This window comes from Oncorhynchus mykiss, chromosome 18 (genome assembly GCF_057628025.1).
Source record: "Oncorhynchus mykiss isolate SJ-2025 chromosome 18, ASM5762802v1, whole genome shotgun sequence".
Taxonomy (NCBI): domain Eukaryota; kingdom Metazoa; phylum Chordata; class Actinopteri; order Salmoniformes; family Salmonidae; genus Oncorhynchus; species Oncorhynchus mykiss.
The window spans coordinates 57,570,045-57,585,967 of NC_143039.1; the positions used below are offsets into that span (position 1 = coordinate 57,570,045).

Consider the following 15,923-nt stretch of genomic DNA (forward strand, 5'->3'; position numbering starts at 1 on the left):
TACCAAGGCACCTATGTAGTCCAGGCATTAACTGTGTATGAAACCACATTTAATCTGTAAATAATATACATTTATCATACTGATTGCACAATTTACATATTTGAACAAGAACACATTAACTCCCACAACAACTTCTCCCTCAATGTGATCAAGATAAAGGAGAAGATTGTGGACTACAGGAAAAAGAGGACTGAGCACACCCCCATTCTCATCAAAGGGGCTGCAGTGGAGCAGGTTGAGAGCTTGAAGTTCCTTGGTGTCCACATCACCAACAAACTAACATGGTCCAAGCACACCAAGACAGTCATGAAGAGAGAACGACAAAACCTATTCCCCCTCAGGAGACTGAACATATTTGGCATAGGTCCCCAGATCCTCAAAAGGTTTTACAGCTGCACCATCGAGAGCATGGTTGCATCACTGCTTGGTATGGCAACTGCTCGGCCTCTGACCACAAGGCATTACAGGATAGTGTGAACGGCCCAGGTCATCACTGGGGCCAAGCTCCCTGCCATCCAGGACCTCTATACAAGGCGGTGTCAGAGGAAGGCCCTAAAAATTGTCAAAGACTCCAGCCACCCTAGTCATAGACTGTTCTCTCTGCTACCGCACGGCAAATGGTACCGGAGCGCCAAGTCTAGGTCCAAGAGGCTTCTAAACAGCTTCTACACCCAAGCCATAAGACTCCTGAACACCTAATCAAATGGCTACCGAGACTATTTGCATTGCCCACTCTCCCTCTTTTACGCCACTGCTACTCTCTGTTGTTATCATCTATGCATAGTTACTTTAATAACTCTACCCACATGTACATATTACCTCAACTAACCGGTGCCCCCGCACATTGACTCTGTATCGGTATCCCACTGTATATAGTCTTGCTCTTGTTATTTTACTGCTGCTCTTAAATTACTTGCTACGTTTATTTCTTATTCTTATCTGTATTTTTTCTTTCAACTGCATTGTTGGTTTGGGGCTTGTAAGTAAGCATTTCACTGTCAGGTCTACACCTGTGGTATTCGGTGCATGTGACATGCATTCACCACAAATAAATGTAGAATACCAGTATATCCATAACCATAAGTGGATACAGACATAACTCCATAGCAGATGGACTTTAGGCTCACAGGTCATATATCCCTATTCTGTGTCAGGAGCCAGAACCATGTTATGGCAGGGTGTTACAGCCAGGCCATACTGATCCATAGTCCCCTTTGAGGTGGAAAGCCATGGTGGACGCCATGTGCTCCCAAAGGTTCAAAGAGGATTAAGTCAAGTAAGTAACTCCTCTTTTGGCAGAGACAGTCTAGATAACAAAGGCTTTTGTGTCATACAGAAGCTGGGTCTGGGTCTGGGTCTCAAGACATTACTGGCAGTAAATACCCAAGCAGCATCATTACAAGATCTGTAATCAATACAAGATTATTGATTCAAGACACAGATCCCGACTGATTATTGGACTACCTTACCATTCATCCATACCCACAAACAATATCACCAAACTACTACTCCTCCGTTTATCTCATAAGCACCAAGATGCCTATGAATATACACACTACACATGACTATGAACAGAGTCGGTGTATTCAAGGTGATTATCTTGAGCAAGGCACTGAGCAGAATCACTGATCTATATATCATGTTGCATCCCAAAATAACTACTCATTGCTTTATTAAGATTAGCAAACCAATGTAGTGCCTTGCTCAGAGCGATCGAACACACTCATTAAGCGTAGTCCTCCTCCATCTTGACGAGAATTTCAAATGAGGATTCCTTCGGCTCATTCAAAGCCCGCCGGAACATCTGGGAGTGTTGCCATGACGACTCTCCCTCTCCTCCGGCTAGCTCCATCTCCATGACCAGCTCCAAGGATCAAGAAAAGACCCGGAATAGAATGCATCTCCCTGTCTGTGTTCAAAAACATAAAAATTGTTTAGCTGTTGTTATGCAAGATAAGGAAGAAAACAATGCTGATCAGTTAAGTGCACATACAAATCAATGTTACAGCTCTCTGACTATCAAATCATAATATCTCTATTACATTTACAAATCACTAAGTACCCGTTTACAATTTGCACTTTAAATTGATTTGAAAAAGGCTTCCAACTTAATCCTGAAAGGTATGGTTCACATAAACCAGACAAAAATATATCAATCATCCATCCACCTCCTGAGAACGACATTGTGTTCTGTCCAGACTGCAGACCCTAGCGGCCGGTTCCAGAGTGAAAGGTCTGGCTGCATGTTCTGACTGAGACTGTCTTTATCTTCATCCCTACAGGAGCACAGTCCAACTTCCAACTGATGTTCCCTGACCATGAGCCCTCTGTACGAGCTAGATACACCTGACAGGACATAACTGATGTTCCCTGACCATGAGCCCTCTGTACGAGCTAGATACACCTGACAGGACATAAGATGTTCCCTGACCATGAGCCCTCTGTACGAGCTAGAGACACCTGACAGGACATAACTGATGTTCCCTGACCATGAGCCCTCTGTACGAGCTAGATACACCTGACAGGACATAAGATGTTCCCTGACCATGAGCCCTCTGTACGAGCTAGAGACACCTGACAGGACATAACTGATGTTCCCTGACCATGAGCCCTCTGTACGAGCTAGATACACCTGACAGGACATAACGTGTATTTACTGACAGGAAAAAGACAGCATAAATATGGAAATATTTACAGTTGATATACACATATACTATAGAAGCAACATATCCAAAGTTTGGATAGATTGATAAATGCTCAATAAATGATTTATTTCTGCTAAAAAAAAGTAATGCCCTTGCTTTAACAATCACAAAGACTGACCAATAGAAAAAATACAGAAAAGGAACACAAATATCCCATTGATGTGTCAATATAAGAACTGCATTGAATCATTAAGAGCATTGCATCTTATCGTTTATGACATGGATGAAAACAAACCATCTGCCAGTCATTCTTCAGCTTCCTGAACACAAGACTCTTTCCTCCATCCCTGGATGTCCTCATTGTCACTGGACACCCTGCAGTAGTGATCCTTGGTGGAGTTGTTCCACAGAGGAAATACTCTCCCACTCTTCACCTTCTCAGTCGGAACAAACACAACCTCTGCTGTAGCAGCCTGGGAGAGAAAGAGAGAGGAACACAAACCCATTGTTTTAAAAAAGCAGGTGTACCCATTGAACCCAAAGTTCAAAGACTCCAAGGACCATTAAAGTGAAGAATAAGATACAGTAATAATATATGCAATTTACACTATCATCCAAAACGACTATAGTCAAAGTGACTACAGTCAAAGTGAATACAGTCAAAGTGAATACAGTCAAAGTGACTACAGTCAAAGTGACTACAGTCAAAGGGAATACAGTCAAAGTGAATACAGTCAAAGTGAATACAGTCAAAGTGAATACAGTCAAAGTGAATACAGTCAAAGTGACTACAGTCAAAGTGAATACAGTCAAAGTGAATACAGTCAAAGTGAATACAGTCAAAGTGACTACAGTCAAAGTGAATACAGTCAAAGTGACTACAGTCAAAGTGAATACAGTCAAAGTGAATACAGTCAAAGTGAATACAGTCAAAGTGAATACAGTCAAAGTGAATACAGTCAAAGTGACTACAGTCAAAGTGAATACAGTCAAAGTGACTACAGTCAAAGTGAATACAGTCAAAGTGAATACAGTCAAAGTGAATACAGTCAAAGTGAATACAGTCAAAGTGAATACAGTCAAAGTGACTACAGTCAAAGTGAATACAGTCAAAGTGACTACAGTCAAAGTGAATACAGTCAAAGTGAATACAGTCAAAGTGACTACAGTCAAAGTGACTACAGTCAAAGTGACTACAGTCAAAGTGACTACAGTCAAAGTGAATACAGTCAAAGTGAATACAGTCAAAGTGAATACAGTCAAAGTGAATACAGTCAAAGTGACTACAGTCAAAGTGACTACAGTCAAAGTGAATACAGTCAAAGTGACTACAGTCAAAGTGACTACAGTCAAAGTGAATACAGTCAAAGTGAATACAGTCAAAGTGAATACAGTCAAAGTGACTACAGTCAAAGTGAATACAGTCAAAGTGAATACAGTCAAAGTGACTACAGTCAAAGTGAATACAGTCAAAGTGAATACAGTCAAAGTGACTACAGTCAAAGTGACTACAGTCAAAGTGACTACAGTCAAAGTGAATACAGTCAAAGTGACTACAGTCAAAGGGAATACAGTCAAAGTGACTACAGTCAAAGTGAATACAGTCAAAGTGACTACAGTCAAAGGGAATACAGTCAAAGTGAATACAGTCAAAGTGAATACAGTCAAAGTGACTACAGTCAAAGTGAATACAGTCAAAGTGACTACAGTCAAAGTGAATACAGTCAAAGTGAATACAGTCAAAGTGACTACAGTCAAAGTGAATACAGTCAAAGGGAATACAGTCAAAGTGAATACAGTCAAAGTGACTACAGTCAAAGTGAATACAGTCAAAGTGAATACAGTCAAAGTGAATACAGTCAAAGTGACTACAGTCAAAGTGACTACAGTCAAAGTGAATACAGTCAAAGTGAATACAGTCAAAGTGACTACAGTCAAAGTGAATACAGTCAAAGTGAATACAGTCAAAGTGACTACAGTCAAAGTGAATACAGTCAAAGTGAATACAGTCAAAGTGAATACAGTCAAAGTGACTACAGTCAAAGTGAATACAGTCAAAGTGACTACAGTCAAAGTGAATACAGTCAAAGTGACTACAGTCAAAGTGAATACAGTCAAAGTGAATACAGTCAAAGTGAATACAGTCAAAGGGAATACAGTCAAAGTGACTACAGTCAAAGTGACTACAGTCAAAGTGACTACAGTCAAAGTGAATACAGTCAAAGTGAATACAGTCAAAGTGACTACAGTCAAAGTGAATACAGTCAAAGTGAATACAGTCAAAGTGAATACAGTCAAAGTGACTACAGTCAAAGTGAATACAGTCAAAGTGAATACAGTCAAAGTGAATACAGTCAAAGTGAATACAGTCAAAGTGACTACAGTCAAAGTGAATACAGTCAAAGTGACTACAGTCAAAGCAACTACAGTCATGCTTGTAAACATTTTCGTATCAGTGGTCCCAGTCGGTCCACAAACATGCAATGAAGTAAGCAGTTATTTGACTCGGTAAAACAGCTGTATATCTCACCAATGGGGCAGTCCCTGGTCCTGTCCCCCCGTCTCTTGAGCTGACTGGCAAATTCAGGGCCATTAACCAAAACAAATCTAGTTTAAAAAATACATTTAACATGCCTCTTGAATGACAGTTCTTGTATGTTTACAATCTAACGTACCAGGTGAGAGGTCTCTACACACATTTCATAAGGTATATGCTCATAACAAGTGAAGCATTATACATGTTTTCACATTCGGAAAGTATTCAGACCCCTTTACTTTTTCCAAATTGTTTTGTTACAGCCTTATTCTAAACTGTATTAAATATTTTTTTCCTCAATACACAATACCCAATCATGACAAAGTAAAAACAGTTTTTTAGACATTTTTGCAAATGTATTAAAAATAACACATTTAAATATCACATTTACATAAGTATTCAGACCCTTTACTCGGTACTTTGTTGAAGCATCTTTGGAAGCGATTACAGCCTTGAGTCTTCTTGGGTTTGAAGCTACAATGAAATGAAACGACATGTCAATCTCGCAAATAGGCCATTTATAACGGTTTGTAGTCTTATCATAACAGCACAATTGCCAGAAAATAGCCTAACATTCGTTTTTAAAAGTTTAATAAAGCTGATTTATCTTTTCTATTGCGATATATTCAAATTCCTTTATTAGTTCCATTATCTAGCAATACTAATTATTAAGATGGCAAACCAAATGTTGCTTCTTAGGTCGTTAGAAGGGAAGACGATATTCCTTATTAACTCGTTCGACTAAATTATTGGAAAAGGGGCCTAGTTTTCAGGCCTTATGTGCGGGTTTTGACTAGTCATTGGGCTACAAATATCAGCTGAACCTGGCAACCCTGAACAACAGCAACCGCCAATCAAGATGCCTTTGCAATGCCTGAACAAATCATAACTATTCAATAATATCATTTACTGCAAAATGAGCTAATGATATTTAATAAAATGCACTATTTCCTTGAATCTATGTATACATTGACAATATTCTGTTATGGAAAAAATGTAATCTACATTTCTCTGAGAAATGTATGGGAGCAGGCAATTGCATAGTATCCCCCTGAAATGAACTCAGTTCGTTAGTTGCATGGATTTTGTGAGCGTGTGAACGAGACTTGTTTTTTATTTGCAGAGGATTTCAGAGGTATAATGACTATATTCGTAAACACTTGAGCGATCTATCATAGCGTTCACAAGGTAAGTGGAAAATAGATGATTCGAGGAGGTTTATTTCATAGTTAGACAAATTGGACGCTTGTTGTCATGTGGTGAGGAATCAGTTATAAAAACAATAAGAGTCGCACACTGCATGAAGTCCCAGTAATTTATTGGGTTAACCACCAACGTTTCAGCGTCACTGTGTCTTCTTCCTGGGTATTGTCGTTAATGCTTGAACCAGGTTATGTGGACAAAACAGTGCAATTAGTGCAACCAAATCAAATCAAACTATTTGTCACATGCGCCGATTTGTGATGTGGACACCAAAGAACTTGAGACTCTCGACCCGCTCCACTGCAGCCCCGTCAATGTTAATGGGGGCCTGTTCGGACCGCCTTTTCCTGTAGTCCATGATCAGCTCCTTTGTTTTTCTCACATTGAGGGAGAGGTTGCTGTCCTGGCACCACACTGCCAGTTCTCTGACCACCTCCCTATAATATGCCTTCTCGTCTGTGGTCAGGCCTACCATTGTTGTGTCGTCAGCAAACTTAATGATGGTGTTGGAGTCGTGTTCGGCCACGCAGTCGTGGGTGAACAGGGAATACATGAGGGGACTAAGTACACACCCCTGAGGGGCCCCAGTGTTAAGGATCAGCGTGGCAGACATGTTGTTGCCTACTCTTAACACCTGGGGATGACCTGTCAGGAAGTCCAGGATCCAGTTGCAGAGGGAGGTGTTTAGTCCCAGAGTCCTTAGCTTAATGATGATCTTCGTGGCACTATGGTGTTGAACGCTGAGCTGTAGTCAATGAACAGCATTCTCACATAAGTGTTCCTTTTGTCCAGGTGAGAAAGGGCAGTGTGGAATGCGATTGAGATTGTGTCATCTGTGGATTTGTTGGGGCGCTATGAGAATTGGAGTGGGTCTAGGGTGTCCGGGAGGATGCTGTTGATGTGAGCCATGACCAGCCTTTCAAAGCACTTCATGGCTACCGAAGTGAGTTCCATAGGGTGGTAATCTTTTAGGCAGGTTACCTTTGCTTCCTTGGGTACAAGGACTATGGTGGTCTGCTTGAAATGTGTAGGTATTAAAGACTCGGTCAGGGAGAAGTTGAAAATGTGAGTTATGACACTTGCCAGTTGGTCCGTGCATGCTTTGAGTATACGCCCTGGTAATCCGTCTGGCCCAGTGGCTTTGTGAATGTTGACCTGTTTAAAGGTTTTGTTCACATCGGCTACCGAGAGCGTTATCACACAGTTCCAGAACAGCTGGTGCTCTTGTGCATGCTTCAGTGTTGCATGCCTCGAAGTGAGAATAAAAGCCATTTATCTCGTCTGGTAGGCTCGCGTCACTGGGCAGCTCGCTTCTGGGTTTCACTTTGTAGTCCGTAATATTTTAAGCCCTACAACATTCTACGAGCGTCAGAGCCAGTGTAGCAGGATTCAATCTTAATCCTGTATCGATGCTTTGACTGTTTGATGATTCATCGGAGGGCATAGAGGGATTTCTTATTAGCTTCCGGGTTAAGACTCCTGCTCCTTGAAAGCGGCAGCTCTACCCTTTAGCTCAGTGCGGATGTTGCCTGTAATCCATGGCTTCTGGTTGGGGTATGTACATACAGTCTCTGTTGGGACGACGTCCTCAATGCACTTATTTATGTAGCCAGTGAATGATGTGGTGTACTGCTCAATGCCATCGGAAGAATCCCGGAACATGTCTGTGCTAGCAAAACACTCCTGTAGTTTAGAATCTGCTTCATCTGACCACTTTTTTTTATAGACTAGGTCACTGGTGCTTCCTGCTTTCATTTTTGCTTGTAAGCAGGAATCAGGAGGATAGAATTATGGTCAGATTTGCCAAATGGAGGGCAAGGGAGAGCTTTGTACGTGTCTCTGTGTGTGGACCTTTTTTTCCCTCTGGTTGCACATTTAACATGCTGATAGAAATTTGGTAAAACACATTTAAGTTTCCCTGCATTAAAATCCCCGGCCACTAGGAGCGCTGCCCCCGAATGAGCAGTTTCCTGTTTGCTTATGGTGGAATTCAGCTCATTGAGTGTGGTTTTAGTGCCAGCCTTGGTCTGTGGTGGTATGTAGGCAGCTACGAAACATACAGATGAAAACTCTAGGTAGATAGTGTGGTCTACAGCTTATCATGAAATAATCTACCTCAGGCGATCAAAACCTTGAGACTTCCTTAGATATTGTGCACTAGCTATTGTTTACAAATATGCATAGGCCTACCGCCGTGGGGGCTGCTGTTCTGTCCTGCTGATAGTGTATAACCTGCCAGCTGTATGTTCTTAATGTTGTCGTTCAACCACGACTCTGTAAAATACAAGATATTACAGTTATTAATGTCCCGTTTGTAGGGTATATGTGCTTTCAGTTGATCCCATTTATTTTATAGCAATTGAATGTTAGCTAGAAGAACGGAAGGAAAGGGCAGATTAGCCACTCATCACCTGATCCTCACAAGGCATCCTGATCTCTTTCCGCAAAACCTAAGTTTCTTTTTTCAGCGAATCACAGGGATCTGGTCGGGTATCCGTAGTATATCCCTCGCGTCCGACTCATTGAAGAAGAACTCCTCGTCCAATTTAAGGTGAGTAATCCCAGTTCTGATGTCCAGAAGCTCTTTTCGGTCATAAGCAGCAACATTATGTACAAAACAAGTGACGAACAACGCGAAAAAACAAACAAAATAGCATGGTTGGTTAAGAGCCGATAAGATGGCAGCCCTCTCCTCCGGCGCCATCTTGTCAGCTAATCAGCATTCAGGGCTCGAACCATCCAGTTTATAAAAGCATTTGTACTACGTACATACCATTCTGTATTGACATGATTGGTGGGATGTATGGTTCAAGAATGAGTTAGGCTGCTAAACTGTTTATTATTTTTCTCTACACCACAGGATCCACTGTGGTAGATAGCAGAGAAATAAAACAACAGCATGTCATCGTGTTGGCCAAAGCTGCCGTTATATTTGGCTTCACAGCACACAACCAGAACACTTCTCAACAAGAGCACTTGTGTTTGTTCAACGATCCCCAATCTGAGACACTACACCTGTGGAAAGAATCCGTCCAGGAGGAGAGTAGCAATCACTGGAATAGGACTTGTCTCTCCTCTCGGCACAGGGACGACTCTACCTTGGAACCAGCTGATTAGTGGTGCCAGTGGGATCGTCGCCCTTGACTCTGAGATGTATAAGACAGTCCCCTGTAAAGTGGCAGCCCTGGTGCCCCGAGGGGATGGAGAGGGCCAGTTCAAAGATGAGAGATTTGCCACGCGTGGGGAGATCAACAGTATGTCACCAGCCACTGTCATGGCTCTCGGTGCCGCCCAGCTGGCACTGGAGGATTCTGGGTGGTATCCCAGCAGCCCTGAGGAGCAGCTAACCACAGGGGTGGCGGTGGGGATGGGCATGGTTTCTCTGGATGAGATCGCCAAGACGTCGGCCATCTTCCAGGCAAAAGGTTACAGTAAGGTCAGTTATGGGGTCCGCTGAAGTGTGCTGTGGTGCTTCCAATCTCTCAGATGTGTGTGTGTGGCAGGGTTGGTAGGTAGGAGTGTGTCCTATTTGCAGAGCAGGGTTGAGAACAGACTGCAATTTTTTTTTTAAAGATAGATTTAATAAAAGTTGTATTTGTATTCAAGGTCAGCCCCTTCTTTGTGCCTCGTATCCTGGTCAACATGGCTGCCGGTCACATCAGCATCAAGCACAAACTGAAAGGTCCCAACCACGCCGTTTCCACCGCCTGCACCACTGGAGCCCATGCCCTCGGTGATGCAGCCAGGTTCATCGCCCACGGAGACGCCATCGCCATGGTAGCGGGTGGGACAGAAGCCTGCGTGGGACCTCTGTCAATCGCGGGGTTCGCCAGGGCGAGGTCAGGCTTGATGATCCCAGGATATTTTTGTTGTTTGTTCGTGTTATTGTTGTTAGTATAGATCTAGTCTGTCCTTTGATCAATTCTATGCTATTTGTATGTTCATGGATTTTAGTTTGTATTGACTACTATGCGGGTGTAATTCAACTTGAACTTTTACTTGAAGGGCTCTGAGTACCCACTGGAACGACCAGCCCAGGCTGGCATCGCGGCCCTTCCACCCAGAGAGGGATGGGTTTGTGATGGGTGAAGGGTCTGCGGTGGTGCTCCTGGAGGAGTGGGAGCATGCTGTGGGGAGGGGGGCCAGGGTGTATGCTGAGGTGCTGGGGTACGGCCTGTCAGGGGACGCCAGCCACATCACAGCCCCCAATGCTGATGGAGACGGAGCCTTCAGGTAGTAGTCATGGATGGGGTTTATAGCACTCTTTCACCAGGTGCATACTATTTGTGTTAGGAGTTAAGGAACCATTGATGTACTGTAGGTTGTACCACTATCTATCAGCTTGACCATGAGAGAAAGATTTGTATTTTTTTTGTTTGTTGCCTGTTTCAAAATGGTTCTGACTTTTTAAAATGAAATGGTGAACATATTTGAAGTCATGACATTTTTACAGTCCCCTCCTGATCTCTTCCAGGTGCATGTCTGCAGCACTCCGAGACGCCGGTGTGGAACCAGCCCATGTGACGTACGTGAACGCACACGCCACCTCTACACCACTAGGTGACGCTGCAGAGAACGCCGCCATCAAGAGACTGTTCCAGCAGCACGCAGCCGCCCTGGCTGTCTCCTCCACTAAAGGGGCCACGGGGCATCTCCTGGGGGCTGCCGGGGCTCTGGAGGCAGCCTTCACTGCCCTGGCCTGTTACCACAGCACTTTGCCACCCACCCTCAACCTGGACCGCACCGAGCCAGAGTTTGACCTGAACTATGTGCCCTGCACAGCACAGCAGTGGAAGACCGAGGGCAGGCGGGTAGCTCTCACAAACTCTTTTGGGTTTGGGGGGACTAATGCGTCACTGTGTCTCGCCAGTGTCTGAAAAGCTTGTCTGAAGGATTCACTTCTTACTGGTTTTGTATTGATTTCACAACAGATTCTTTATAGATACCTAGTATTTCAGTTTCAAAATGTTCTCAATATTATATTGGGACATGTAATGTAAACATCGATCATACAATTCTGATCGAAGTTTCGATTTTCATCATTCAAATACAGATATGCTTTGTGTACTTGAATACAGTAGTATGTTTATTTATCACCAGCAGGTGGCACTGTCTCACATGGAGGCTACACTGGCGAGGCTATGGGTTATTACCTTTTATACAGTCTACACAGACGGTTCAGCTCTAGCCCCTTGACCTTTATTGTAATAGAAGGCTGTGCTGGTTGGTCATAAAGTGTAATTTCTCAAGATCCACCATGAGCATAAACATCAGTCACTCATTTGGGTCTCAAAAGCCTTGGTTTGTACTTTCTGTCCTCTAAAACAGGGTTTTTATTGGTGGAATTCAGAGGTTCTCAACCTGGGGTACGGATAAACCAGGGGATACTTGGGAAGACGCATAGGAACATAGGCCTACTGGTATATTGCACATGAGGGGGTACTCCGGGGTTACCCTAGGCTGAGCAAAATGTAATTGCGGATACAGTACCTAAAGAGCCACTGGTGTAATTCTACAGCCCGATTTAGCAGTTTATTGGAGGAGTGATGCTCTAACGTTTCCAATAATCTTCTCTCTTTCTGAAAGTGCTTTACTTTCGCTTGTTAAATCAGCAATGCATCCAATTAGTGCATTTTGTGTATTTCCTGGTAGGTAAGGGGTTAATCCATTCAGCCCTGTAAAATATATTCTAGATACTGTGGTGGCCGGTTTCCGGGAAACAGATTAAAAAGCCTTGTCCTGGACAAAAAAGAGCTTTCAATGGAGATTCTCAGAGAAATTGTCAGGTAAAATGGCCTTCAATGTTTTGGGCTTTGTGTGAACAACATGTCATCAATACCGCAGACAAGAGAGGACTGGAGTGATGTGATCGAGGGGAAGGACATCTGGCCTTATCTATGTCCCAAATGGCACCCTATTTCCCTGAGCACCCTACTTTTGACCAGGGCTTATATGTGTGTGCTCTATATAGGGAATAGGTTGCCATTTAGGACGCATACATTATCTCACGGGAGACAGAGAGGTAATGGGTAAAACATGGGGGGGATAAGCTTTCACATTTTGTTACTCCTCTTCTCCATTCCAATGTGTAAAAGCAATAAACAGTGCTAGTCGCTCTTCTGTTAAATATAAAAACTGAGTTCTTGAACCAACCTGAGGGGGACGTGAAATGATTGCCGACCTGAGGGGGACGTGAAATGATTGCCGACCTGAGGGGGACGTGAAATGATTGCCGACCTGAGGGGGACGTGAAATGATTGCCGACCTGAGGGGGACGTGAAATGATTGCCGACCTGAGTGGGACGTGAAATGATTGCCGACCTGAGGGGGACGTGAAATGATTGCCGACCTGAGGGGGACGTGAAATGATTGCCGACCTGAGGGGGACGTGAAATGATTGCCGACCTGAGGGGGATGTGAAATTATTGTGTATGAAGGGTGATTTGGGGGGGGATCTCTTATCCTCTTAATATTCCCTCTGGCTCACTGGATGGGGGTTGCTCAGTCTGAGGGAAAGCTACTATAAGTGTGATTGACTTGAAGAATAGAAGCAGACGAAGACAGTCTTTTTTTGGGAACTGAAAAATACGAGGTCAAACATGACGTCTGAATTCCGAGTTGGATGAACGATCAAATCGATTTTTCCCAGTCGGTGCTAGTTTTTTTTGCTGAGTTCCCAGTTGTTTTGAAAGTGGCAATAGAGAGGTAGACTACATATGAAGTACTAGTAGTGTATTCCACTGTAAATATTGACTGGTAAGAATGTCAGTTAATATGAACAAATGCAGGCTTTCTATCAATTTATTGGAAACGTACAAAACACTCTTCAGTGTATGAACTCACGAGTCATGACTGAAGTGAATAGCAGATGCAATATGTGAAAATAATTAGCATGATGAATTACAGGGGGATGTCTCTTTCTCAAGGCCATTTTTAGAGATTATGTTTTATTAACTCTTACAGGATGTCATCTTCCACTAATGAATAAATCAATTATTAATTTGCTTTTTAATTAGAAATAATTTTATATGGATACATGAGATGGGAAGCTTTTATCTAGTTCGAAGGAAGGATATCCCTTGAACCTTTTTAGAGTTTCGTTTTTTACTTTTAAAACTGATCTAACCCAGCAACAAGTGCTGTTCTCAACGTTATTTGTGGAAGTTAACCCCCACCCTGGCTATTGCTACATAATGAATTAGGGAGGGCGGCAGTATCTTGGAACGAGATTAGTGGAAAGTGGACATAATGCAGGCTATCAGACAAAACACAGTAAGAAAAGATTCACTGTAGGCAGTCTCATTCACCTGACGTCCTCCTCAACGGCTGCCATTGCATTGCCATCCATCATGTATCAAAAGTACTGACACACTGCAGTATTGTGCTGTTATGACTGATTGTTGATCAAGAGATGCTAATGATCTATTCCAAGTATAGTATAGACATAGAAATGTGAGCTCACAAGATCACAAATATGGTTTCCAATCGACTTTCTCTGGGTCCATCTGTTGCTTGTTGTTTTTTCTGACAGCAGTGCTGCAGCAAGTTGTAGGTCTCCTCATTCCATTCTGCAATGCTGCTTTTTGGTGCATGAAATTGGAGATTGACATTTACAGTTCCATTTGTTTTTATAGCGTTATACAAAAGGATACCTCCTGCCTACTGCCAGAAGTAGGTGTCCCTGCCTTCCCACCTCACGGTACTGGTACTGTAATGCACTCACTGCCAGTTATTTCACAGAACGGGAGGTGTTAAAACATTGACAGCTAGAGGGAGGACCCAGAGTATGTAAATGATCTGTGGCGTACAGTAATTTCAGCTTCCAAGGATTTCTCTGCCTAGCCTTTCTACTGTGAGTGGCAATCATCTAAGTGAACGGCTCCTCCGTTGATCTGTATGAACCCCCTCCCTCCCCACTGTCACAAGCCTCTTCTGATTCCTCCCCCTTCGCCTATCGATACTGCCACAACCCGAGCACTGCACTAGGCCAGGGACAATTGCACCCTATTAATGATGATGATCCGATTCATTTTTTTCTCTCTCTTTTCTCCTCTCCATCCATACTTTCCAATTAGGAGACATCCAAGCTGAATTGCGCTCACCATGGCAACAGAGTCGGCATGTATTCCCTTTGATATCAGGCGGAGCAGACTGACCGTCCCACAGGAGAGCAACTGGTTTTAGTTCATCTACAGACACACGTACGCATGCTAAAATTAGTGCTTTGCTCTCTCGGCTATAACTTGATGGCCGTTCGTTGGAGCCTTTTGCTGGTTTAATGAGGGTCAATTTACAGTAGCACCTGATGTAAACGAATCACAACCACCGGCAGAGCCGTTTATATTCGGGTTAAAAGGCTCTGGAATATTATGACGAACTGGACACAGGGAGGGTGGAAGACCATGCACATTCTTCAAAAGACATAGTTCAGATTATGACCTGTGTGTTAGCCTAGACATTTTTACTACAGCGTGGTAATGTAAAGAGAGGAATATAAAGAATGGCCAGAGATGTGTTCCACTAACCTCATAAAGACACTAATGAACCGGGGCCTCCTGAGTGGCACAGCGGTCTAAGGCACTGCATCACAGTTTGATGCATCACTACAGACCCAGGCTGTCGCAGCCGGTGGTGACCGGAGGCGAACAATTGGCCCAGCGTCGTCCGGGTTAGGGGAAGGTTTGGCAGGCCGGGATTCCCTTGTCCCGTTGCGCTCTAAGGACTCCTTGTGGCAGGCCGGGCTCCTGCAAACTGACTGTGGTCGCCAGCTGGACGGTGTTTCCTCCGACACAGTGGTGCGGCTGGCTTCCGAGTTAAGCGAGCAGTGTGTCAAGAAGCAGTGAGGCTTGGCAGGGTTGTGTTTCGGAGGACGCATGGCTCTCGACCTTCACCTGTCCCGAGTCCATAGGGGAGTTGCAGCGATGGGACAAGACTATAACTACCAATTGGCTATCACAAAACAATGGGGAGAAAAAGGGGTAACAAAAACAAAAGGGTTTTACAGTATAGTGTGAGGCTCTGTTGCTGTGTTTCCAAAACGGTGGGTAAGAACCCATTGGTTTCAGCAAGTTATTTTCCTCCTTTAATTAACAATGGCTTGGCTACAAACTGGTTTTGTTGACTTGATTGATTTTTATGTTAAAAACACACACACAGTACATACATTTTACATACATGACAGGGATATCACAAACTCAGACTTATTGCCATTGTGGTCCCTGAACATTACCACATTACATAGATACATTACATGTATAGATACAGACATTAACATTTATTGTATTGCCTGATCATTAGCCAGATTTTTACATTCTTTTTTAATTGAAGTTATGGTCTGGTGTGACTGGGTGACTGGTATTTGTGCCCCTCAACAGCGCTGGTGTATTAAAAGGTGTGACTTTCAGGGTCACCTGTAAACTCCAGAGGTGTTGGGTGGGTTGCTCTATTACCTCAGTGTTTCTCAATCCTTTTGTACCAGGAACAGGCAAACTATGTAATCCTTCCTCCTTGGAGCACTACTGACTTAAACTAGAATAAAG

At 43.4% G+C, this 15,923-nt stretch overlaps 1 protein-coding gene and 1 long non-coding RNA gene across 5 annotated transcripts; one reads left to right on the forward strand and one right to left on the reverse strand.

The window, feature by feature from the left end:
* Window positions 1-30: 30 nt before the first annotated feature.
* On the reverse strand, window positions 31-5,975 carry LOC149975605 (uncharacterized). Of its 2 annotated transcripts, XR_016488558.1 has the most exons (5): window positions 5,864-5,975; window positions 5,587-5,655; window positions 5,176-5,219; window positions 2,941-3,118; window positions 31-1,909 (listed from the first exon to the last, which is right to left on the reverse strand). It is a non-coding gene; the product is annotated as an uncharacterized LOC149975605 (long non-coding RNA). The 2 variants fall into 2 exon arrangements; XR_016488557.1 differs by lacking the exons at window positions 2,941-3,118; window positions 5,176-5,219 and having other exon boundaries at window positions 5,573-5,655.
* Window positions 5,976-6,221: 246 nt separating this feature from the next.
* On the forward strand, window positions 6,222-12,536 carry oxsm (3-oxoacyl-ACP synthase, mitochondrial). 3 transcript variants are annotated; one of them, XM_090208860.1, is made up of 6 exons: window positions 6,222-6,369; window positions 8,840-8,935; window positions 9,245-9,820; window positions 9,991-10,223; window positions 10,390-10,617; window positions 10,859-12,536. In XM_090208860.1, the coding sequence occupies exons 3-6, from the start codon at window positions 9,284-9,286 to the stop codon at window positions 11,259-11,261; spliced, it is 1,401 nt and encodes a 466-aa protein (XP_090064986.1). In that variant the 5' UTR covers window positions 6,222-6,369; window positions 8,840-8,935; window positions 9,245-9,283; the 3' UTR covers window positions 11,262-12,536. The 3 variants fall into 3 exon arrangements, with proteins under 3 accessions (XP_090064986.1, XP_036808904.1, XP_090064987.1); XM_036953009.2 differs by having other exon boundaries at window positions 8,853-8,935; XM_090208861.1 differs by having other exon boundaries at window positions 6,246-6,369; window positions 8,741-8,935.
* The last annotated feature ends 3,387 nt before the right edge of the window (window positions 12,537-15,923 follow it).